The 25,314-nt window shown below is 48.3% G+C and overlaps 1 protein-coding gene across 2 annotated transcripts in view; it reads right to left on the bottom strand.

Annotated features, from left to right (window-relative positions):
* Positions 1-25,314, bottom strand: part of NADSYN1 (NAD synthetase 1) — a 253,280-nt gene that overhangs the window by 33,639 nt on the left and 194,327 nt on the right. For both annotated transcript variants that reach the window (XM_078684243.1, XM_078684244.1), the window contains 2 exons: positions 24,692-24,827; positions 11,651-11,757 (listed from right to left, as the gene is read on the bottom strand). In XM_078684243.1, the coding sequence (XP_078540369.1) occupies positions 11,651-11,757; positions 24,692-24,827 (243 nt within the window). The remainder of the gene's footprint in view (positions 1-11,650; positions 11,758-24,691; positions 24,828-25,314) is intronic.

Below are 25,314 nucleotides of genomic sequence, written 5' to 3'. Positions count from 1 at the left end.
TCCACTCTGAAGCTCCACTCTGAAGCTCCACTCTGAAGCTCCACTCTGAAGCTCCACTCTGAAGCTCCACTCTGAAGCTCCACTCTGAAGCTCCACTCTGCACTCTGAATCTGCACTCTGAAGCTCCACTCTGCACTCTGAAGCTCCACTCTGCACTCTGAAGCTCCACTCTGAATCTGCACTCTGAAGCTCCACTCTGCACTCTGAAGCTCCACTCTGCACTCTGAAGCTCCACTCTGAATCTGCACTCTGAAGCTCCACTCTGCACTCTGAAGCTCCACTCTGCACTCTGATGCTCCACTCTGAAGCTCCACTCTGAAGCTCCACTCTGAAGCTCCACTCTGAAGCTCCACTCTGAAGCTCCACTCTGAAGCTCCACTCTGAAGCTCCACTCTGAAGCTCCACTCTGAAGCTCCACTCTGAAGCTCCACTCTGATGCTCCACTCTGATGCTCCACTCTGATGCTCCACTCTGAAGCTCCACTCTGAAGCTCCACTCTGAAGCTCCACTCTGAAGCTCCACTCTGCACTCTGAAGCTCCACTCTGCACTCTGAAGCTCCACTCTGCACTCTGAAGCTCCACTCTGAAGCTCCACTCTGCACTCTGAAGCTCCACTCTGCACTCTGAAGCTCCACTCTGAAGCTCCACTCTGCACTCTGAAGCTCCACTCTGAATCTGCACTCTGAAGCTCCACTCTGCACTCTGAAGCTCCACTCTGAATCTGCACTCTGAAGCTCCACTCTGCACTCTGAAGCTCCACTCTGAATCTGCACTCTGATGCTCCACTCTGAATCTGCACTCTGAAGCTCCACTCTGCACTCTGAATCTGCACTCTGCAGCTCCACTCTGAATCTGCAGCTCCACTCTGCACTCTGAAGCTCCACTCTGAATCTCCACTCTGAATCTCCACTCTGAAGCTCCACTCTGAAGCTCCACTCTGAAGCTCCACTCTGAATCTCCACTCTGAATCTCCACTCTGAAGCTCCACTCTGAAGCTCCACTCTGAAGCTCCACTCTGAAGCTCCACTCTGAAGCTCCACTCTGAAGCTCCACTCTGAAGCTCCACTCTGAAGCTCCACTCTGAAGCTCCACTCTGCACTCTGAAGCTCCACTCTGCACTCTGAAGCTCCACTCTGCACTCTGAAGCTCCACTCTGCACTCTGAATCTGCACTCTGAAGCTCCATTCTGAAGCTCCACTCTGCACTCTGAAGCTCCACTCTGAATCTGCACTCTGAAGCTCCACTCTGCACTCTGAAGCTCCACTCTGAATCTGCACTCTGATGCTCCACTCTGAATCTGCACTCTGAAGCTCCACTCTGCACTCTGAATCTGCACTCTGCAGCTCCACTCTGAATCTGCAGCTCCACTCTGCACTCTGAAGCTCCACTCTGAATCTCCACTCTGAAGCTCCACTCTGAATCTCCACTCTGAATCTCCACTCTGAAGCTCCACTCTGAAGCTCCACTCTGAAGCTCCACTCTGAAGCTCCACTCTGAAGCTCCACTCTGAAGCTCCACTCTGAAGCTCCACTCTGCACTCTGAAGCTCCACTCTGCACTCTGAAGCTCCACTCTGCACTCTGAAGCTCCACTCTGCACTCTGAATCTGCACTCTGAAGCTCCACTCTGAAGCTCCACTCTGAAGCTCCACTCTGAAGCTCCACTCTGAAGCTCCACTCTGAAGCTCCACTCTGAAGCTCCACTCTGAAGCTCCACTCTGCACTCTGAAGCTCCACTCTGAAGCTCCACTCTGCACTCTGAAGCTCCACTCTGAAGCTCCACTCTGCACTCTGAAGCTCCACTCTGAAGCTCCACTCTGCACTCTGAAGCTCCACTCTGAATCTGCACTCTGAAGCTCCACTCTGCACTCTGAAGCTCCACTCTGAAGCTGCACTCTGAAGCTCCACTCTGAAGCTCCACTCTGAAGCTCCACTCTGAAGCTCCACTCTGAAGCTCCACTCTGAAGCTCCACTCTGAAGCTCCACTCTGAAGCTCCACTCTGCACTCTGAAGCTCCACTCTGAAGCTCCACTCTGCACTCTGAAGCTCCACTCTGAATCTGCACTCTGAAGCTCCACTCTGAAGCTCCACTCTGAAGCTCCACTCTGAAGCTCCACTCTGCACTCTGAAGCTCCACTCTGAAGCTCCACTCTGAAGCTCCACTCTGCACTCTGAAGCTCCACTCTGAAGCTCCACTCTGCACTCTGAAGCTCCACTCTGAAGCTCCACTCTGCACTCTGAAGCTCCACTCTGAAGCTCCACTCTGCACTCTGAAGCTCCACTCTGAAGCTCCACTCTGCACTCTGAAGCTCCACTCTGAAGCTCCACTCTGCACTCTGAAGCTCCACTCTGAAGCTCCACTCTGCACTCTGAAGCTCCACTCTGCACTCTGAAGCTCCACTCTGCACTCTGAAGCTCCACTCTGCACTCTGCAGCTCCACTCTGAAGCTCCACTCTGAAGCTCCACTCTGAAGCTCCACTCTGAAGCTCCACTCTGAAGCTCCACTCTGAAGCTCCACTCTGAAGCTCCACTCTGAAGCTCCACTCTGAAGCTCCACTCTGCACTCTGAAGCTCCACTCTGAAGCTCCACTCTGAAGCTCCACTCTGAAGCTCCACTCTGAAGCTCCACTCTGCACTCTGAAGCTCCACTCTGAAGCTCCACTCTGCACTCTGAAGCTCCACTCTGAAGCTCCACTCTGCACTCTGAAGCTCCACTCTGCACTCTGAAGCTCCACTCTGAAGCTCCACTCTGCACTCTGAAGCTCCACTCTGAATCTGCACTCTGAAGCTCCACTCTGCACTCTGAAGCTCCACTCTGAATCTGCACTCTGAAGCTCCACTCTGAAGCTCCACTCTGCAGCTCCACTCTGAAGCTCCACTCTGAAGCTGCACTCTGAATCTGCACTCTGAAGCTCCACTCTGAAGCTCCACTCTGAAGCTCCACTCTGAAGCTCCACTCTGAAGCTCCACTCTGAAGCTCCACTCTGAAGCTCCACTCTGAAGCTCCACTCTGAAGCTCCACTCTGCACTCTGAAGCTCCACTCTGAATCTGCACTCTGAAGCTCCACTCTGCACTCTGAAGCTCCACTCTGCACTCTGAAGCTCCACTCTGAAGCTCCACTCTGCACTCTGAAGCTCCACTCTGCACTCTGAAGCTCCACTCTGAAGCTCCACTCTGAAGCTCCACTCTGAAGCTCCACTCTGAAGCTCCACTCTGCACTCTGAAGCTCCACTCTGCACTCTGAAGCTCCACTCTGAAGCTCCACTCTGAAGCTCCACTCTGAAGCTCCACTCTGAAGCTCCACTCTGCACTCTGAAGCTCCACTCTGAAGCTCCACTCTGCACTCTGAAGCTCCACTCTGAATCTGCACTCTGAAGCTCCACTCTGCACTCTGAAGCTCCACTCTGAATCTGCACTCTGAAGCTCCACTCTGCACTCTGAAGCTCCACTCTGAAGCTCCACTCTGAAGCTCCACTCTGAAGCTCCACTCTGAAGCTCCACTCTGAAGCTCCACTCTGAAGCTCCACTCTGAAGCTCCACTCTGAAGCTCCACTCTGAAGCTCCACTCTGCACTCTGAAGCTCCACTCTGAAGCTCCACTCTGCACTCTGAAGCTCCACTCTGAATCTGCACTCTGAAGCTCCACTCTGCACTCTGAAGCTCCACTCTGAATCTGCACTCTGAAGCTCCACTCTGCACTCTGAAGCTCCACTCTGCACTCTGAAGCTCCACTCTGAAGCTCCACTCTGAAGCTCCACTCTCCACTCTGAAGCTCCACTCTGAAGCTCCACTCTGAAGCTCCACTCTGAAGCTCCACTCTGAAGCTCCACTCTGAAGCTCCACTCTGAAGCTCCACTCTGAAGCTCCACTCTGAAGCTCCACTCTGAAGCTCCACTCTGAAGCTCCACTCTGAAGCTCCACTCTGAAGCTCCACTCTGAAGCTCCACTCTGAAGCTCCACTCTGCACTCTGAAGCTCCACTCTGCACTCTGAAGCTCCACTCTGCACTCTGAAGCTCCACTCTGAAGCTCCACTCTGAAGCTCCACTCTGAAGCTCCACTCTGAAGCTCCACTCTGAAGCTCCACTCTGAAGCTCCACTCTGAAGCTCCACTCTGCACTCTGAAGCTCCACTCTGAAGCTCCACTCTGCACTCTGAAGCTCCACTCTGAATCTGCACTCTGAAGCTCCACTCTGCACTCTGAAGCTCCACTCTGAAGCTCCACTCTGAAGCTCCACTCTGAAGCTCCACTCTGAAGCTCCACTCTGAAGCTCCACTCTGAAGCTCCACTCTGAAGCTCCACTCTGAAGCTCCACTCTGAAGCTCCACTCTGAAGCTCCACTCTGAAGCTCCACTCTGCACTCTGAAGCTCCACTCTGAAGCTCCACTCTGCACTCTGAAGCTCCACTCTGAATCTGCACTCTGAAGCTCCACTCTGCACTCTGAAGCTCCACTCTGAAGCTCCACTCTGAAGCTCCACTCTGCACTCTGAAGCTCCACTCTGAAGCTCCACTCTGCACTCTGAAGCTCCACTCTGAAGCTCCACTCTGAAGCTCCACTCTGCACTCTGAAGCTCCACTCTGAAGCTCCACTCTGCACTCTGAAGCTCCACTCTGAAGCTCCACTCTGCACTCTGAAGCTCCACTCTGCACTCTGAAGCTCCACTCTGCACTCTGAAGCTCCACTCTGAAGCTCCACTCTGCACTCTGAAGCTCCACTCTGCACTCTGAAGCTCCACTCTGCACTCTGCAGCTCCACTCTGAAGCTCCACTCTGAAGCTCCACTCTGAAGCTCCACTCTGAAGCTCCACTCTGAAGCTCCACTCTGAAGCTCCACTCTGAAGCTCCACTCTGAAGCTCCACTCTGAAGCTCCACTCTGAAGCTCCACTCTGAAGCTCCACTCTGCACTCTGAAGCTCCACTCTGAAGCTCCACTCTGCACTCTGAAGCTCCACTCTGAAGCTCCACTCTGCACTCTGAAGCTCCACTCTGAAGCTCCACTCTGCACTCTGAAGCTCCACTCTGAAGCTCCACTCTGCACTCTGAAGCTCCACTCTGCACTCTGAAGCTCCACTCTGAAGCTCCACTCTGCACTCTGAAGCTCCACTCTGAATCTGCACTCTGAAGCTCCACTCTGCACTCTGAAGCTCCACTCTGAATCTGCACTCTGAAGCTCCACTCTGAAGCTCCACTCTGAAGCTCCACTCTGAAGCTCCACTCTGAAGCTCCACTCTGAAGCTCCACTCTGAAGCTCCACTCTGAAGCTCCACTCTGCACTCTGAAGCTCCACTCTGAATCTGCACTCTGAAGCTCCACTCTGCACTCTGAAGCTCCACTCTGCACTCTGAAGCTCCACTCTGAATCTGCACTCTGAAGCTCCACTCTGCACTCTGAAGCTCCACTCTGCACTCTGAAGCTCCACTCTGAAGCTCCACTCTGCACTCTGAAGCTCCACTCTGCACTCTGAAGCTCCACTCTGAAGCTCCACTCTGAAGCTCCACTCTGAAGCTCCACTCTGAAGCTCCACTCTGAAGCTCCACTCTGCACTCTGAAGCTCCACTCTGCACTCTGAAGCTCCACTCTGAAGCTCCACTCTGAAGCTCCACTCTGAAGCTCCACTCTGAAGCTCCACTCTGAAGCTCCACTCTGAAGCTCCACTCTGAAGCTCCACTCTGCACTCTGAAGCTCCACTCTGAAGCTCCACTCTGAAGCTCCTCTCTGAATCTGCACTCTGAAGCTCCACTCTGCACTCTGAAGCTCCACTCTGAATCTGCACTCTGAAGCTCCACTCTGCACTCTGAAGCTCCACTCTGCACTCTGAAGCTCCACTCTGAAGCTCCACTCTGAAGCTCCACTCTGAAGCTCCACTCTGAAGCTCCACTCTGAAGCTCCACTCTCCACTCTGAAGCTCCACTCTGAAGCTCCACTCTGAAGCTCCACTCTGAAGCTCCACTCTGAAGCTCCACTCTGAAGCTCCACTCTGAAGCTCCACTCTGAAGCTCCACTCTGCACTCTGAAGCTCCACTCTGAAGCTCCACTCTGCACTCTGAAGCTCCACTCTGAAGCTCCACTCTGCACTCTGAAGCTCCACTCTGAAGCTCCACTCTGCACTCTGAAGCTCCACTCTGAAGCTCCACTCTGCACTCTGAAGCTCCACTCTGCACTCTGAAGCTCCACTCTGAAGCTCCACTCTGCACTCTGAAGCTCCACTCTGCACTCTGAAGCTCCACTCTGCACTCTGCAGCTCCACTCTGAAGCTCCACTCTGAAGCTCCACTCTGAAGCTCCACTCTGAAGCTCCACTCTGAAGCTCCACTCTGCACTCTGAAGCTCCACTCTGAAGCTCCACTCTGAAGCTCCACTCTGAAGCTCCACTCTGAAGCTCCACTCTGAAGCTCCACTCTGAAGCTCCACTCTGCACTCTGAAGCTCCACTCTGAAGCTCCACTCTGCACTCTGAAGCTCCACTCTGAAGCTCCACTCTGCACTCTGAAGCTCCACTCTGAAGCTCCACTCTGCACTCTGAAGCTCCACTCTGCACTCTGAAGCTCCACTCTGAAGCTCCACTCTGCACTCTGAAGCTCCACTCTGAATCTGCACTCTGAAGCTCCACTCTGCACTCTGAAGCTCCACTCTGAATCTGCACTCTGAAGCTGCACTCTGAAGCTCCACTCTGAATCTGCACTCTGAAGCTCCACTCTGAAGCTCCACTCTGAATCTGCACTCTGAAGCTCCACTCTGAAGCTCCACTCTGAAGCTCCACTCTGCACTCTGAAGCTCCACTCTGCACTCTGAAGCTCCACTCTGAAGCTCCACTCTGAAGCTCCACTCTGCACTCTGAAGCTCCACTCTGCACTCTGAAGCTCCACTCTGAAGCTCCACTCTGAAGCTCCACTCTGAAGCTCCACTCTGAAGCTCCACTCTGAAGCTCCACTCTGAAGCTCCACTCTGAAGCTCCACTCTGAAGCTCCACTCTGAAGCTCCACTCTGAAGCTCCACTCTGAAGCTCCACTCTGCACTCTGAAGCTCCACTCTGCACTCTGAAGCTCCACTCTGAATCTGCACTCTGAAGCTCCACTCTGCACTCTGAAGCTCCACTCTGAATCTGCACTCTGAAGCTCCACTCTGCACTCTGAAGCTCCACTCTGCACTCTGAAGCTCCACTCTGAAGCTCCACTCTGAAGCTCCACTCTGAAGCTCCACTCTGAAGCTCCACTCTGAAGCTCCACTCTCCACTCTGAAGCTCCACTCTGAAGCTCCACTCTGAAGCTCCACTCTGAAGCTCCACTCTGAAGCTCCACTCTGAAGCTCCACTCTGAAGCTCCACTCTGAAGCTCCACTCTGAAGCTCCACTCTGCACTCTGAAGCTCCACTCTGCACTCTGAAGCTCCACTCTGAAGCTCCACTCTGCACTCTGAAGCTCCACTCTGCACTCTGAAGCTCCACTCTGCACTCTGAAGCTCCACTCTGAAGCTCCACTCTGAAGCTCCACTCTGAAGCTCCACTCTGAAGCTCCACTCTGAAGCTCCACTCTGAAGCTCCACTCTGAAGCTCCACTCTGCACTCTGAAGCTCCACTCTGCACTCTGAAGCTCCACTCTGAAGCTCCACTCTGCACTCTGAAGCTCCACTCTGAAGCTCCACTCTGCACTCTGAAGCTCCACTCTGAAGCTCCACTCTGCACTCTGAAGCTCCACTCTGAAGCTCCACTCTGCACTCTGAAGCTCCACTCTGCACTCTGAAGCTCCACTCTGAAGCTCCACTCTGCACTCTGAAGCTCCACTCTGCACTCTGAAGCTCCACTCTGAAGCTCCACTCTGCACTCTGAAGCTCCACTCTGAATCTGCACTCTGAAGCTCCACTCTGCACTCTGAAGCTCCACTCTGAATCTGCACTCTGAAGCTCCACTCTGCACTCTGAAGCTCCACTCTGAAGCTCCACTCTGAAGCTGCACTCTGAAGCTCCACTCTGAAGCTCCACTCTGAAGCTCCACTCTGAAGCTCCACTCTGAAGCTCCACTCTGAAGCTCCACTCTGCACTCTGAAGCTCCACTGAAGCTACACACCGCGCAGGGCAGCTCTGGATGCTGATGCGAGAGGCCAGCTGGGAGGCGCGCTGCTCGTCTTCCTGCTCGTGCTGACTCGGAGAGAAAACTTGTTTTCATTGGGAGAGCGGCCTTCAAAGACCCGGTCACTGCGCCTCTCCGAGTGTTTAGCTTGGGATAAAATGGGCGCAGTGTTGTGGTGATGACAGTAGAGCAAGGGAGGTGCCGGCAATGCCGGAACAGACTCGGGGGCGTTCCCGGCGTCGCGTGACGTCGGCAAAAGGAAAAGAATGTCAGGAACGCCCCCGTGTCTGGTCCGGCATTGACGGACAGGCCCCTCGTCCAATGGCAAGGCTCCGTTTACGGAGCCAGCCAATCAATGACGAGGGCCGACCCAAAGCACCCTACAGTTCTCAACAGGATTTCGCCTGCGCGAAAAGCTGCGCAGAGCGCAGCTTTCGCTAGGCAAAACCTAAAAACTGATGCAACTAGTTAGGAGAGGTAAGGACGTAGGACTTGATATCCCTGTAAACAGCATAAAGAATATCTTAGACTGTGCCCTATTTTTTGTGGAGAACCAGCCTGCTTGGTGTTGATGAAATAACTGAGCTTAAATGGTGAACAGGTTGGAACTATTGGGGTTGTGAATTAAGTTCCTTCAGTGGCAGCCGGCACGGATCGGGATTTACGGGGCGGGAGGCGTGGTGTGGGGGGGGGCGATCTGAAATTAAGACAAAAAAGCACTTATCTTATCGCCGCATCTCTCATCAGACTCTCCTCGTGTGGGTAAGGAATAGGAAGGAAGCACCCAGGCTCCTCTGACCAATCATAGTGCTGCAATACAGAGTTGTCATTGTTCTGAGCACTGTGGTTCGGCGCTCAACCAGGGAATGAGATCCTGGGCATGTACTACGCCCAGGCTGTAATGCAGCTTGAGTGGAGAGCATGCAAAGTGTGCATGAATGTGTAGCCGTCATTAGACGGCCGGCCAAACATTTATGCACACTTGGAGTGTGCAAACTACTCCTCCTCCTGGTACTCTGTCACAGGTGCAGCCCCGCCCTGCAAAGCTACAGTATCAGGAACAAATAAGATGATAATAACGTTGAGTTATTATTTTATTTTTCCTTTATTTCACTACTAAAAAGCAGAGGAGCTACCACTGGGTTCCTTTGCATTTTGATCTGTTTTAGTGACTCACCCTAATGCAAATACTGTCACAGAGGTTTTAAACTGAGTGTTGCTTGTGGGATAACCTGCCTCACAGTGCAACCCGAGAGGAGGTTGCTATGGTTGGAATGCCTTGGTGAGAGGTATTAGGATATTCAAATTCAACTGCTTTAACCCACACAAAAGTCAGTCTGCCGCTGTATCTACCAGCTTCAATCACTAGATGTTAAGGTTCGAGAAATAACCCTGTCTGACTCACACAAAGGGTGGTCTATCCTAGTTTGAAACCCATGCCACTCACTGGATGCCGTCGGAGACTCTACAATTACCTCCTCCTTTCCCCAACATAGGAAAATAATTACTATCTCATCAATCTACCTACTGCTGAGACTGGTGAATTACCACCAGCCACACAAATCCAGCCACAAGTTTACTCTATTCCAGCACTCAACGTGGTGCAAAAACTAGGGACAGATGTACATAGCTTTAGATTTGTAATGACTAAATAGCAATTTTTTGTGATTCGCTATTTGGAAATCACAAACAGCTATGTACAAATGTGTGTTTCACACATACATTTAGCGATTTCCAGTGAGTCTCAAATAGACCTACCTCATTAATATTCATGAGGTAGGTCCCTATTTGTGACCCATTGTGAATCGCTAAAAATCACAGGTATGGTGGCCTGCTTGGGTCGTCAGACCACCATATCTGTGATAGTTTTTAAATAAGGCAATTTTTTTTTAAATGGAGCCAGTTTATTTCTAATTTTTTAAGAGTAGGCACTGATTTGTGGGACCACTGCCTGCTCTTAAGAAAAGTTGTTAGACCATTCACAAAGGGGACACGTTCCCGTTTGCAAATAGGTTACCACCTACTTGAAGTAGGCTCTAAAATGTGAATGTTTTGGTACCGCATTTAGTCGCAATACATTCACACATACCACTGCGAATCTCTATTAGGAAGGGATGCCCTTAACACTCCCCGTCCAAATACCGAATCACAAACCCATTTTACAATTCAGTAATAAGTTACTGAATAGCAATATGGGGCTTTCTGCAGTTCAAAAAGCCTTTTTTGTGGTCGCTCAGGATCCTGTAAGATGGGATGAGTTCGTTTCTTGAACTTCTTTAAGCATTGTAATAAACTCTGCTCAACCTGACTATTTAAATTTTAGGAGTATATTTTATTCACCTGCCTAATCTCTGTCTGTAACATCTTCTGCATGTTTTTTTAATCTAATGTTATGGACACTGTCTCTCCTTTGTCTCAACTCCTTCACTGTGAGTCTGAACCATAAAGTTTCCAGTTGCATAATTTGCAAGACTGGCACCGACTGATTCTTTTATTGCATGCAAGAGTTACTCACTTGCCCACCGTAGTTGGAACTTAATTCACTCTTCGTTACTGTATTTCCTGATATGCTTTGGGATTTCCCAATACATTTTGAGAGGTGTTTTTAAAAGGGATCTATTTAGAACACAGCTGAGCAAATCTTGATCGGTAAAGGAAATTTCAGTTGGGTGGAAAGAGTCCAGGATCCATACTGTAGCTCATGACATAGACATGCATATTACTTGTTTTATGTGGAAGTGCGTGTATCTAGTTGGTTAAATCCACGTCTTCTAAAATGGCCCAATCCATTTAGTCAAAGTTTGTAAATCATCCTATCCCTGATCCTCTAAGCAGTTACTGACATGAATCTATTCACATAGCATTGATCCTAATTCCAAGCCCTTCTGAACAATAATTAAGACCTTAGAAGTTTCCATCCAGTGCCAATGGTTTGTAAACAATGCCTATGTTATATTTGGGCTCCACTTTCATCTGAGTAATGCACGTTCACAACTGTACAGTTCGAGGTGGCGGGTCATCAATGCGGCATGATCAAAAGCGCAAACCCATGCACACCTTCTGATCTTCCTCTTCGTACACCTAGGTTAAGCTCACTCAGACCAACGTTGGCGAGCAGCCCTGGGAGAGCCTAGATAAACCAGGTTACTTTAGGTTCCAAACACAATAAACAGGCCTCAGATAATGAATTTTACTATAAAGGGATCTAGTCCATGGCTGCTCTGGCATTGACAAGGCCTCTCTGCAGACCAAGGGCATCAGAAATGGTCACTCGTTGGTTACTCGTGTGCACAGATGTGTTGACCAAGACAGGGAAGAAACTCCTGTGCATGAGATTTTGGAAACACATCAACAGAAAAAGTAACAATGTGCTATGCCTGGATTGCCACAGATTCCCCAAGTGTCAAGCATCAATGGGGATGTGATTGTGGCATGAATCAACGGGGATGATAATCTGGAAACCCTGCGGTAAAGCAGCAATGCTGGACCATTTCTTTAAGGTAATCCAAATTGATCTCAATGACAGGCGTAAAAGGCAGCATCCATGTCGCTTGCTCACACGGACTCATCCCAATAAGATCTTACTCACCTCTCGTCCACGTTGGCTGATCCCAGTACTAGGAGTCCCCCAGGCATACCACGTGACCAGAGGCTCAGCTGAGCGAAGAGGTAGGCGATGACCATCCGTACCCTCGCCTGCAGATGAAGAGTGGAAAGAGATTGAACTCTCTTAGAGTCAGGCACCAAATGCAAAAAATTCATTTTTAACACTAGCTCACACAAGTAACATGTATGAAGCACATGTTGGCAATGGAGGGGAAAACTGGGTTTGAAGAGGAAAAATATAAGGTGGTGACATTCCCAGAAAAGGAAAGTAAACCATACTTTTTACATCACTGGAACATAAATGAAAAAAACCTTTGCACCATTCACCCTCACATCCTTGCTGACCTCTTTAAACTGACGTAACACAAAATAATGGGTACCTCCCGCAGAATGGGGCGAGGGACCTGAGTCTCTCATATCTCACAAATATTGGTATTGGACTGAAGGCGGGCTCTCTGAATAGTAGCCCCTCACCCCATTCCTAGCCATCAACCACATTACTCCCCTTTATGGTCCAAAGGGCCCTGTCATGGATGAAGTATATTGTTGTGTCTTTTTCAATCTTCACTGAATATATAACCTCAGTTAGTCTTAAACCAGCCAATAATAATGCAGTAGACAAAGTCACACAACATTAGCAGACACACTGGGATATTCATATGTGCATATATAATAGTACACAAGAACATTCAATTAAGGTTCAATCGAAAAAAAACTCACAACACCCAAAGTCTCAAATAATATTTTGTATTTGAATATTTTATCCACAAAAAGTAAATGGATACTTAATAAATGTTTTATGTAAGCATACATTTTTTACCACTCTGAATATGCATGCATGTGACACATCCCCATTTGTGAGAACATCTGTGTGATGGTTTTACAAAATATTCTCTCTTCTATTTAGCACAAGTTTCCTTTAAATGAGTCCTCTGTATGAGAAGAATTAAAATGTGCCTGGTATTTACACCCCTCCTCTTCGCCTAAAGGTACCAGTATCTTTGCTACTTGCAACTCCATGAGCGGGGTCAATCCAGACCATTCTGAGCTGGACTGTGAAACCAGGAAATTAGGAAATACCAGGGGTACTAAAAATTCTCTCTTTTGATCCAGACTTTCAGCTGAGCAAATCAGAATTTAGTAGTCATTGTTAAGGAGGGCCTTATGAGCCTGTTCTTTTTTTTTTAATGAGTGTGCTTTTGAGGAGAACGCTGCAATGCCAGTGCACCTGGTAGCTGCTGTGTGGATATTCCTGCCTTGATCTATAAGGAACTTGGTGCTCACAGAAGTTCTATGTGTTTCAACCCATATCCTATTTCTTTGTGAATGGGCTCTTCAGGACAAGGATTGTTCTGCGGTTACAGGGCTGTTGATGAATGGGACATTCGTGTTGCAGAAGTACTAAGACAAGTTTAAAGGCCACCATCTATGGACAGACACTGCAGACCACCCAATGGGCTGGCTTTGTGTTCCCCTCAGAGAGATGGATGAAAGTGAACACTTTTCGAAGGTCACCTGGACGGGCCAGCTGGCCTTTTTGGCAGTCACATTCTGCAGCCTGTACTCCCAAGAAAATGGGGGTTACAGGTGACTGGCGACAGATAGTACAGGGGCTGTCTAGATATACAACTCTTACCGACATTCATGCTACTTCACAGGCTTGGTGTCCAGTACTCCCGACTAAAATGTTACTAATGGAGTCATTTACAGCCACTGCAAACACTGCAGATCATAATTAAGGCTCCCTATTTTACGTCTTTACGGATTTTTACAGTTAATTACAAACAGAAAACAAGGTGTTTTCTGTCTGCATTTATTTTTAAAAGTGGATAAATACAGAAATGGTGCTGCTTTTAAGTGACAATCCGTGCTGTCTCTCATGAATTATATCTCAATCACAAGGGGAAAGATCACTTGTCCTGCATAACTAGGGTATGCAGGTCACGTACCGATTTGTCCCAAATTAAAAACCCTCATACACGTGTTGGGTCTTACGTAAGAGCGGTATATCTTGGTTCTCCGCTACTTTAACACATTCTCATGAATTATAGCCCAACAGCTGAGCAGATGGACAGCATGGGAAACGAAAAAACAAATGATACTTCTTTGAATAACGGTATATGTCAGTATACATTTGTGGTATAATGCTAGAATTTCCCAGTGGATGTCTTGTTATGTAATATTTAGCAGCTTAAATAGCTAAAACACGACATATATCAAAGTATGAGTGTGCGTCTATCATTTAAATAAATATGGAAATGTAGACTTTTACACCTTCATTTATGTGCAAAACACAAAATAAATATAGATAAATACAGATAAGATGGCCAACAAAATAAATATGGATAAGTACAGACAGAAATGTTAAAAAAATAAATACCATAAAACCGGGAAACATTCAAGTTTCAAGAAAGCAACAATTTTGAGGAGCCCTGGCCGCTGCACCACACCTCTCCACTGTGTGGTGTAACAACCATAAGACAGAAACAGATGTAAAGGATTATAAGCACCAACAGAGTAGATGAATGGTAGGTTTCTACAATAGTGCTAAAACAATTAATATATGCAGGCACATAAATACATGATAGTAATAATGTGTACTCCTATGATGCAGACCCTAACTAGATGTACCTAAATGTACCTAGCATTTCTGTAAGTGTATAGCCAAAAATCCTAGGATCGAACCAATCCCATAACCTGGTGTGAGAGAATGTAGGACCCCATCTTGGTCTCGAGATGGACACCCTGCGAGGGATGTCAGACCACTGCGAGCTGTAGTGTCTGCATTCAGGAACCTCAGAGTCTCGCGTCAGTGTGTCAGCATGGAAGGCTCTCTCCTCCGCCTGTCCCAGCCAAGATATGGGGTTTATATACCCAAAAGGTACCCTCAGGGGTTCCACCTTGCTGTGTCTTGTCGGCCAAGAATGATGAAAGGGATGACCCTTATACATAGTTATTATGCAGTAGATGGTAGTCCTGCTGTGATTCTCATCGCTTGGTAAAATGTGTTTCCTGCATTGCACCTGTGCCATCTCCTGCATTGTCTCCTCCGTGCGCATAGGGCTGTGGCCCCTTTTGTGAGTGTACATAGGGTCTGTGACTATCCTTTCTGCTTGTGTTTCTGCAGGGAGGCGATGAAGGCTGGAGGTTACAGACTGAGAGGTAGGTGGATGTGTAGGTGTGTGTGAATGTGTGTTTATGAAGTGGCATGAGTTAATACTGTCCGGAGTGTGCATGTGATTTTTAGGTCGAGCTGGAGTTGCATCCGATAGGATGCTCCAGTTCGACAACTTTAGTCAGCCGTCTCGGGGGAATTAGGGACAGGAGGGTGTTACGCGCCTCTGTTGCCGATTTGGCTGGATTTGGGTGCGTGAACGCGCACGCTTTCGCGTTGGTGAACAGGCACACACGCGCCCACATGAACGCAGGCACACACACGCGCGCGCAGGCAGGCAGGCACGCACACACACACACACACACGCAGGCACACAGACACACACATACAGGCAAACTCACCCGCCCCCCCCCTTACCAGGCTCGCACCACTGTGGCCAGTGTGTCCAGTTCTTCAGGTCTTCCAGCCGGTACTGCGGCGGCTCCTCTGGAAGCGGCGGAGGCGGCTCCTGCACAGAGGTAGGTGGGCGCCAGCCTGCCTCCTCTCCTTGCTGTTTGCCAGTGCTGCTCGCCGGGCCGCCCGGCGCTCTAGCTGCCCCAGCCTCCATCGGCGGGGATCCCCCCTCACAGCCGCTGTCCTGGCCACGGAGTCCCCCATCGGACGCCTCCCCGCAGTCCGGAACACAGAACTAGGAGCCCGGGGCTTCCGCACCACATTACCTCGGCTCACAGGGAAGGCATGTGGATCTCGCCGGGGGACAGAAGCTCCAAACGGAGACAGCGCACCTACAGCCGGCAGCGGCCCCCAGCTACACACAGAGCGGCGCGGAACACACAGCCCCGCCCACTCAACAACTAGTAGCCAATACCAAACGCCCTAGGTCTCAGTACAGGCTCTATTGGCTGCGGCACGTTCCCACTCCTCCCAGCCCGGATACCACACTCGCGTTTTTTTTTTATTTTCATTCGCGGCCGCCAATGCTTGTTTAACTTTCGGCGTGAGTTCTCACAGGCTCCTTTCTATCTTCTTCCTTTAATGGCCCTCCGCACTATCTTTCTTCTACCACGTTTCCGGACAGAGACGAGTGTAGAATATAGTACATCTAGTGGAGAGGTAAAAAAAGCTGCTGACTACCTGCCCTCTCGAGTCAGCGACAGACTAACGGGGTGCCCCCTGTGGTGGGCAGGTCGACCAGACTAAAGCGCCTCGTAGAGAAAAAAGAAAAACGCTAAATAAACTTGAAACGGATTTCCGAATGGAGAAGTGTCGGGGGTCGCTCTCCAACGGGACATGTCACGGTTTGCTGGAGGAGAAGAAAGGGCAACTTATTCCCAACGGAGGTGGGCATTATGCCGACGTGTGTGCCAACGGGTCTGCCAAGCTGCCCGGAGGGTACCCCCCGCTGGGGCTGCGGGAGCCCGCGGCCGAGCGCGCCACCTGGACCCGGCAGATGGACTTCACCATGTCCTGCGTGGGCTTCGCCGTGGGCCTGGGCAACGTGTGGCGCTTCCCGTACCTGTACTACAAGAACGGCGGAGGTAGGTGGCCGCCTCCGGGCACCTTGAAGCCTTTCTGTCATCCTTGTGCCCTTTGCAGCGCTTTCTGTCATACGTGTGCCCTTTGCAGCGCTTTATGCCATACTTGTGCCCTTTTTAGCGCTGTCTGTCATACTTGTGCCCGTTGCAGCGCTTTCTGTCACAATTGTGCACTTTGCCGCGCTTTCTTCTCTGCCGTAGGCGCGTAGTGTCACAGCGCTGCCACTAACAACCTGTGTGCGTGTTATCAACGCGACAAAATGCAACGTGACCCTCTGGAGTCACAGTGATCTCAGCAGCAGGTAGCGAACGCACAGGACTATCCAACTCTCTTCGGTGTGTCTTTCAGTGCCCTTATTAAGTGTTCCCCTGTACCACACATTCGTACTGCGCGTCCTGCCTTCTGATTGGATGCTTGGTTGACCTACGTGCACAGAGCCCTGCCGACAAAGAGGGGCTCTGCCCCCTCGCCCTCCCCAGCAGCCGAGGACAGAGGGGTAGTGTTTCATGGAGTCGCCTCTCTCTCTAGTCACGGCTCCTCGGAGCTGTCTCACGCCCTCTGCTCTTGTTCACCAGCCTGCTTTAAATCGTTCACACCCCGCTGCCACCTGTGCAGGGGGCATCCTGTACCCCTCCTCCTCCCTTACTCCAGGCGATGGCGTCACGTCCAAGCCCTGCTCTCAGTATTCTAAGGTCGAGGGAGGGTCTCACGCCCTGCTTACACTCACGCCTTGGGTTGTGGAAGCCCCCCCCCAGCCTCTTCAAACGTGCCCCCCCCCCTTCTTTTGCATTGTGCCACTGGAGGCAAAAGTTAATCATTGTGTAGTACTGGCGCGCTTGCATAGCGCTTCGTACTCTGGGAGTGCATTGAAGCACTATCCTTGTTACCGATTCCTGGGCGCCCTTTTGGAAGGCATGTGCCTAGAACAGAGCTGGGGGTGGTAAGCGCTAGATGGGAAAGGGGGTCTTCTGTTCATGCGATTCGAAGTCCTGTGTCTCACTATTTTAGTAGAGACATAACAAGCCAATGTATTAATGCTTTGACCACCTTAATGCATACATTTAGCATCAATGTGTATGTTTCTTGTATTGCAGTGGCCCCACTCTATCTATCACCCTCACTCTATCTATCTATCGCCCTCACTCTATCCATCTATCGCCCTCACTCTATCCATCTATCGCCCTCACTCTATCCATCTATCGCCCTCACTCTATCCATCTATCGTCCTCCCTCTATCGCCCTCCCTCTATCGCCCTCCATCTATCGTCCTCCCTCTATCGCCCTCCCTCTATCGCCCTCCCTCTATCGCCCTCCCTCTATCGCCCTCCCTCTATCGCCCTCCCTCCATCTATCGCCCTCCCTCCATCTATCGCCCTCCCTCCCTCTATCGCCCTCCCTCCCTCTATCGCCCTCCCTCTCTCTATCGCCCTCCCTCCCTCTATCGCCCTCCCTCCATCTATCGCCCTCCCTCCATCTATCGCCCTCCCTCCATCTATCGCCCTCCCTCACTCTATCGCCCTCCCTCACTCTATCGCCCTCACTCTATCCATCTATCGCCCTCCCTCACTCTGTCTATCGCCCTCCCTCTATCGCCCTCCCTCCATCTATCGCCCTCCCTCCATCTACGCCCTCCCTCCATCTATCGCCCTCCCTCCATCTATCGCCATCCCTCCATCTATCGCCCTCACTCTATCCATCTATCACCCTCCCTCACTCTGTCTATCGCCCTCCCTCTATCGCCCTCCCTCTATCTATCGCCCTCCCTCTATCTATCTATCGCTCTCTATCTATCTATCGCTCTCCCTCTATCTATCTATCGCCCTCCCTCTATCTATCTATCGCCCTCCCTCTATCTATCTATCGCCCTCCCTCTATCTATCTATCGCCCTCCCTCTATCTATCGCCCTCCCTCTATCTATCGCCCTCCCTCTATCTATCGCCCTCCCTCTATCTATCTATCGCCCTCCCTCTATCTATCGCCCTCCCTCTATCTATCGCCCTCCCTCTATCTATCTATCGCCCTCCCTCTATCTATCTATCGCCCTCCCTCTATCTATCGCCCTCCCTCTATCTATCGCCCTCCCTCTATCTATCGCCCTCCCTCTATCTATCGCCCTCCCTCCCTCTATCTATCTATCTATCTATCGCACTCACTCTATCTATCGCATCACCACAGTATCACTCAGCACCACCACAGCATCACTCAGGGGCACCACAACATTACTCAGGGGAACAACAACATCACTATGCGCTACCACAGCATCAAGCTGTGCAACCATTCAACAACAACAACTGGTTCAAATATGTTCTCTCAATGTTTCAAGCTTTATTACAAATGTCACAAAAATATGTTAATATTTCACTTCTGTTCTTGGATTTTCGTCACAATAAAATACACTGAACATAATCTTCACAAAAGTTATTTACAAAAGTTTAAGCTATTGCCAATATAAATTACAATAACTTTTATTTAAGTATTAATTATTAAAAAAAATAAAAGCCATTGTTATTTGTAATATCAAAACATCTAAGTCACGTAAAGAAAACACATATTGCATTACAAATGTTCTAGGTGTCACATTTGCGAAAGTTAAAACTATTGGAATTGTAAATAACAAAGCTATTAATTTAGCTATTTTCAAAACCAACACATAAATACAAACATTGTCATTTACAAGACCAATAGCTCAAACTTTCCTAATGCGAGACCTATTGCATTGCAAATGCTTGTTAGTAATTGCTTGTGTGCACGCATGCGTATGACTGTTTTATGACTCAGAGGGTGAAGGGGCTTGTAGGAGGTTATCAGCAAGCTAGTGAAACCTTAAAGCTATCGATTTGAGAACACACATATATGTAAGTTATCTAATTAGGTTTCAGGGCGCCCAGAGGTGTGTTTCGCCACGCAAAGGTACCACGGCTATCAGTAGAAACAAAGCCAACAAGTAGAGCATTAGATGATGTTTAGTTGTTTAGTTATGCATGAGGCAGTGCCATAAATTTGATAACTGCTAATGGAAGCCTGGGCAAGTCCGTTCATAAATAACCCATATTAATCAGATGTGTAATACACGACAATGATACATAAGTTTTCATTTGCAATTGATTTTGCCTCATGTGGCCTTTGATGTAGTTTGACCCTAGACACACCACCATTTTTGGTTCCTATGGAACAGCATGCTTGCACTTACTGACATCCCATTTCTGAAAGTGAAGACACATTTCAAACCCGCAGTAAGGATGCAATGGCCGCTCCAGAGTGTGAAGATCATAGTTATTTAAATTCTTGCCTAGAATGTTGGGCTTTAGTCAGAGTATGGGAGCAGACAGAAACGACTGCAAGAAGGTATTTGTTAAAATGTACTAATTACTCAATATCTTATTAATAAAGCTGTGATCCTGTTCTACATCACCTGGTCTAGTATTACACTTCTTTGTATCAGTATGCACTTACTGGGAACATAATCATGTTAGAGCTCGATGGCTCAGAGACCCTCTTAGGGTGAGTGTCACCTCCATGTGCACTTCAAGTGCAGGAAAATCACTGTCACCGAGTCCTCTTGTGAGGCGAATGAGGGGTGAACCTGCAGATGTGTGTAAACTAAAGAGGCTGAACCGCAGTCGCTACTGTCACCCGGAGGGAGGTAGTGGGTACAGGGTGGAGTCAAATGTTGGATTTATGGGTGTCTGCATCTCTGTCTGTGTTTGTGATTATACAGGTATGAATGTGAGTATGCATAACACATATGTGCATTGGAGTATGTGTCTGGTAAGGGAAGGGGCTCAGCCTGGCCTAATCAGACTCGTTCTTGAGAAGCTGTTTCTGGGGAGATACTGCCAAGCCCAGATATGAAGGGTCATCCATGACATCATGTGAGCACTCCAAACGTGTTATATCATCAGTGCCTTTTCAGAATCTACTTTTTCCCATTTAAAATAAAATGTTGTAAAATGTACCAACTAGCCCCTATTTTTATGTTCGAGATTTCTCAAAGGTGAGAACCGTCCCGGACCCTTTGAAAGTGAGTTTTGCTCAGTCTAAATCGAGGAAGGTATTTATGCCCCACCACTTTCAAAGTTCAGCAGCCGCTATTATAACAATGTCCAATGCATTTTACACAGAGGAAATACAGATGTTAACAATGGCTCTGTCCTGGGACAATGTCCACGATTGCACTTCTTTGCAGCACGAGTGCTGTCTGTTGTAGCACATGACAAGCTCATTTACTAACCACAACTCATTGAGGGGGGTTGGGGTGGGGGTTCAGTGCTGGCTGTATTGCACAACTGCTACTATTTATAATAGTTAATGCTTTTTTTTTTTAGGTATGGCCTTTGAGACCGCTCTAGCTCTCTCGCCAGACTACGGTTTTCCATCAAAAAATCAGAAATAAATCACACGACATATCTAATATTGGGGTTTTTTGTCAGCAGGCTTCACCCATTGGACTGTCATTCACACTTTGCTTCCGCCCTCCTTAGCAGACAGCAAGCAGCACTGGATTATCCAGCTTTACCCACTGGTTTGCTTCACTTTGACAGCACAAAACCTGCGCACAGTGTTCACGTTCTTTTAAAACAAACATTAGCAAAGTCAATAGGTCTCGACATTAGGACCCATTTTTTTTAGACTTGCTGTCAAACAACGCCAATGCTATGTAGCATTGGCAAAAAAACAAATTTTAAAAAAATGGGCACCAGAAAATGGTGGTCAAGTCTTTTTATAGGTGGGTATACCACACATGCAACTGAAAAACAGAAAGATGTGAACATTTTTTTTTTTTTTTTTTGGATCAGTTAAAAAAAATATTGTGAAAGGTGGCTTTTTTTAAGCTCAGGTAGAGGGGAGCACCACGGAAGTCCTGGGTGGAGGGAAATAACATGGATGGTTGGGGTGGGGAAGCAACACAGAGGGCACACCGGTGAGAAGAAGCAACGTGTGGGGGGACTGACGCGCCATGAAGGGTGGGGTGCAGAGATAGTGGGAGCGAAAGAGGGTTCGGCAGGGGATACAACGGGGAAGGTGGGGGTGAGGAGAAGAAGCAACAGGCGATAGAGGAGGGCGCAGATATGGGGAAGCAAAAGAGCCTGGGGAGGGGAAGCAACCGGTGAGAGAGAAGGAGAGTGCAGGACGCAATACAGAGCGTGGGGGAGGGGCCGTAGCACATGGGAGAAAAAACAGTAAGGGGTAATAAACGAGGCCAAGCATAACATGTATGGGAAGAACCACATGAGTGACAGGTAGCAACACAGAGTGCAGGGGGAGAGTATTACACGAGGATGACATATGGAAAACATATTCACTCCCGTGGAGTGTGTACCCCAAAAAATAAAAATAAGTGGTGGCAGAATAGAAGCCAGGCAATAAATAGAGATGGTAAAGAGGTTATGCTTCAGGGGAAGGACAAACAAGACTGACAAGCTGTGTCACGAATCAAAAGCAGGCAAATGTCAGTGAAAGGAAAGCCAACCAATGGCTGGACTGTAAGCCCCGGTAGGGTCTTGTTAAGCACACAATATATATCACACCAGCCAGCACATGCACTGTCTAGTAGGCTCAACTTAAAACCTTTCTAGTCAGTTACAACATTCTTAAAAAAAATAGATATTTTTCATTTTTTATATATTCTCTTTAAACATTCCCCCCAAAAATTGGTTGATAATTTCTTGTGACCATCACAAAAAAGAATAGCTAATTGCATGGCACAAGTAAAAAGCTAGTGGTTTATTTTAGAAACATTGCTAGTAAAACTGCCACATTAGTGATGTTTTAAATGTAGGATTTTTATTACAAGCCTAGTGTGGCCACATTTGTAATTATGACTGCAATAGCAAAATGTAAATCAATGCATTTCTTGCAGCAGCATTCTAAGGCCAGACCTATTGCCTTTGCCAAAGGGTGTTCTTGTTTGTCCTCCACTCGGCCTGCACTGCATGGACATCTAGAGATGTGACAACATTCTAGAATAGCAAGGTAGTGAGTCACATGTGTTGCTCTGCAGGACATGTGACAGGACAGGACTTTGCTCAGCTCTGCTGCCCTGTCAACCCCAGCAGCTCATGGTCCCTCTTTCATAGGATGACAGCACAATACAGACTGATTTAATATGGGATGCAATTTACATGAACTATAAACTAAATTGGTAGGATGCACAATATAATTTGCTAATGAGGACTACTGAAAAGTTACTTTATAAGAAATATATAACAAATCTCTAATGAACCTACTCTTTCTCCCAGTAGTGTCGAGCTAGAAAGACTACTTTTCAAAAGAGATGGTAAAGAGGTTATGCTTCAGGGGAAGGACAAACATGACTGACAAGCTGTGTCACGAATCAAAAGCAGGCAAATGAGAGTGAAAAGAAGGCCAACCAATGGCTGGACTATAAGCCCCTGTATGTTCTTGGTAAGCCCACAATATGCCTCACACCAGACAGTGCATGCACTGTCTAGTTGAATCAACCTGGCCACTGTAAAAGAACCATGTCACGCTACAATCAGAACGCAGACGGAAAAAAAAAATGTAAAAATAAGGTTTTAGTTCAAGGGAATTCAACAAATAAGTTTTACAGTTTTTTTTGGAGGATTGACACGAGCACCAGTAACATCATACACAAGTACGCATTTCATAAACCTCTGCTTCTCTCTTGCCCCTACAAAAGCCTGCTCTGCAGTAGGAAAAACAGCAAGGGACTGTGTAGGAGGAGGAGTGTAGAAGGAGGAGGGAAGGTATCCGAGACGGATGGTTCTATCGGCGCCGCACCCGACGCCTTATGGTATTTGTGTGGCATAGTTTCGGGAAGAGTGATCAGCGGCGTCGCTGTCAGCTGACGAGAATCCGGTGTCGCGGCTGGGAATCAGGATAGGCTGGGCACCGGAGCTGATACGGTTACAACTACGGATACAGAGGGCTTAGTGGAGGCAGAATTTGCATAATCGCGTTACGCAAATCTCCGCGAAACGGTAAAAAATCTCCTATGAACAAGTAAAATTGCTGTTTGCGTGCTCGGGAGGAAATATCTTGCGAACACGCATTTTGAGAACGCGAACAAGCAAACATTTTACGAAGTCACAGAACGCAGTATTTTGGGCGATTTCGCATTCTCATCGGAACGCTAAATTAACCAAATTCCGCAAGCAGAACGGAATTTACTGCCGAGGCCTTGCCATGGGTGAGAAATCCGTGAGTACAGCTGGCACTTCCTTGGGGCTCAAAGGTGCACCAGAGGGAGGTAGAGGTGCAAAGATGTCATGGAGGGAATTATAGTACACCTGCATCGAGCCCAGGCACCAGGAAAATCAGAGAGGTGCAGGGTGGACCCTTGCGCCGATTCCTCACCCAAAGGCTGGTAGAAACATCCGAAACACAGTCAGTAACTGAGCAATGTTTGGCAACCACAATTTCGGAGCAAACCACTGATGCGTGCCCTACAAAATCTCCATTTGGAGGGTAAACCCTTTCAGACCACTTCCTAACTGCGATGTGGTATGGGCCACTAAAACAATTTTGTGAATCGAAAAGCAGTCGCAGCTGCTGGCTGGTAGTAGCAGTCAAGGGACAGGAACGATCACAATAAATGGAAAAGGGGGAAGTGCGCATGACTGGTTTGGGGGCCCGAGAGGGCCGACCAAACAGTCATTGCGCATTTAGTAGGGTTGTACCATCCTCCCTTGCTCATCAGCCCCACCCCCTCACGGAGGCTGAGGTCAACAAAAAATGATAAAAACATTAGATATTATCATTTTATTTTTTCCTTTTTTTTGATACTCCGATGCTGTGGGGCGACGCTATCCCGCCTTAGCGGAGGACCCGCCACTATCGAAAAGTATTTTTCGACTTGTAAAATGAGTTTAGTTCATACTAAAAGACATTTTGTGTTCTCAAACCCAGTAATTTTGCTTCAGGAAGCTTGTTCTCCTGTCCTGCTAACATGAGCAGCCATAGGGCAGTGACACTAGCCCATCTTTATCTGGAAAGAACGATCAGCACTCACAAATATGGTATACATAATACAGACTATTCTATAAAACTAAAACACATTGTGAATGTGTCAAGTACGAATGTGACTCGATTGTTACATTTTACCCTTACTTCTGGAAGAGACAACACAGGCATTGCAGTATATGTTTAGAAAGGCCAGATGAGAAACAACACATTTTAACTGTTTTTAACATACACAAAAATCATCTAAGCAACACATTGCTTGGATCTGTAGATATTAAGGAACCGTGCTGAGAAAGTTTTAAGTAGCCACACAGTTCCTGAACAGATGCAAGATACAGGCTATATATAGGAAAGAAATCAAACTAATCTCATCTGGGACCTATGCAAACAACCATGCTGAAACTGAGACACACCAGTTGTGGCAATACCTGTATGTTCTGTAGTGCCAGGTTCTCTCTGCTGCTCCCACCGTGGACTCGAAACAACGGGACCTTTCCCGTCACCATGCTAAAAACGGTTGTTACAGCCTTCACCACCCCGTCTATGTTCACATTCAGATGACAACTGGAGAAAAAAAATGAAAAAGGCAAATAATAGATTTAGACCATTATTAATAAAGGTAATATGTATTGTCCTTTGAAAGAATGAATGCATGAAATAGTAATATAGCCCAACAAATGTCCTACATGGGCGTCCTGACTCCTACACAGAAAACAAACAGGAGAAAGCATAGAGAACCCCCACAAAAGTCAAGTCTTGATTCTCTTTCCTAAATAGCAGGTAATTGGGTTCAGTTCCTATAACCAGAGAGAGCATGCGCCAAAGCTTGGAGGAATGCCAGGAGAAGGATCACACATCGAGGCAGGCCTTTTTATTCTAGGAATGGATATTGTTAATATGGAAATCGATGCATTCATCTATGAAAATGAAACCTCATCCTTATTCAAACGTTGTGAACTCCACATAAACCTCGACTCGCAAATATGTAGTCAAGCAGGCCCTAAGACCTAGCCCTGGGACTGCTGATAGATAGGTCAAAGGTGGGGGGTTC

The sequence above is a fragment of the Lissotriton helveticus genome, chromosome 3_2, assembly GCF_964261635.1.
Source record: "Lissotriton helveticus chromosome 3_2, aLisHel1.1, whole genome shotgun sequence".
Taxonomy (NCBI): Eukaryota; Metazoa; Chordata; class Amphibia; order Caudata; family Salamandridae; genus Lissotriton; species Lissotriton helveticus.
This window is presented reverse-complemented; position numbering and strand designations above follow the sequence as displayed.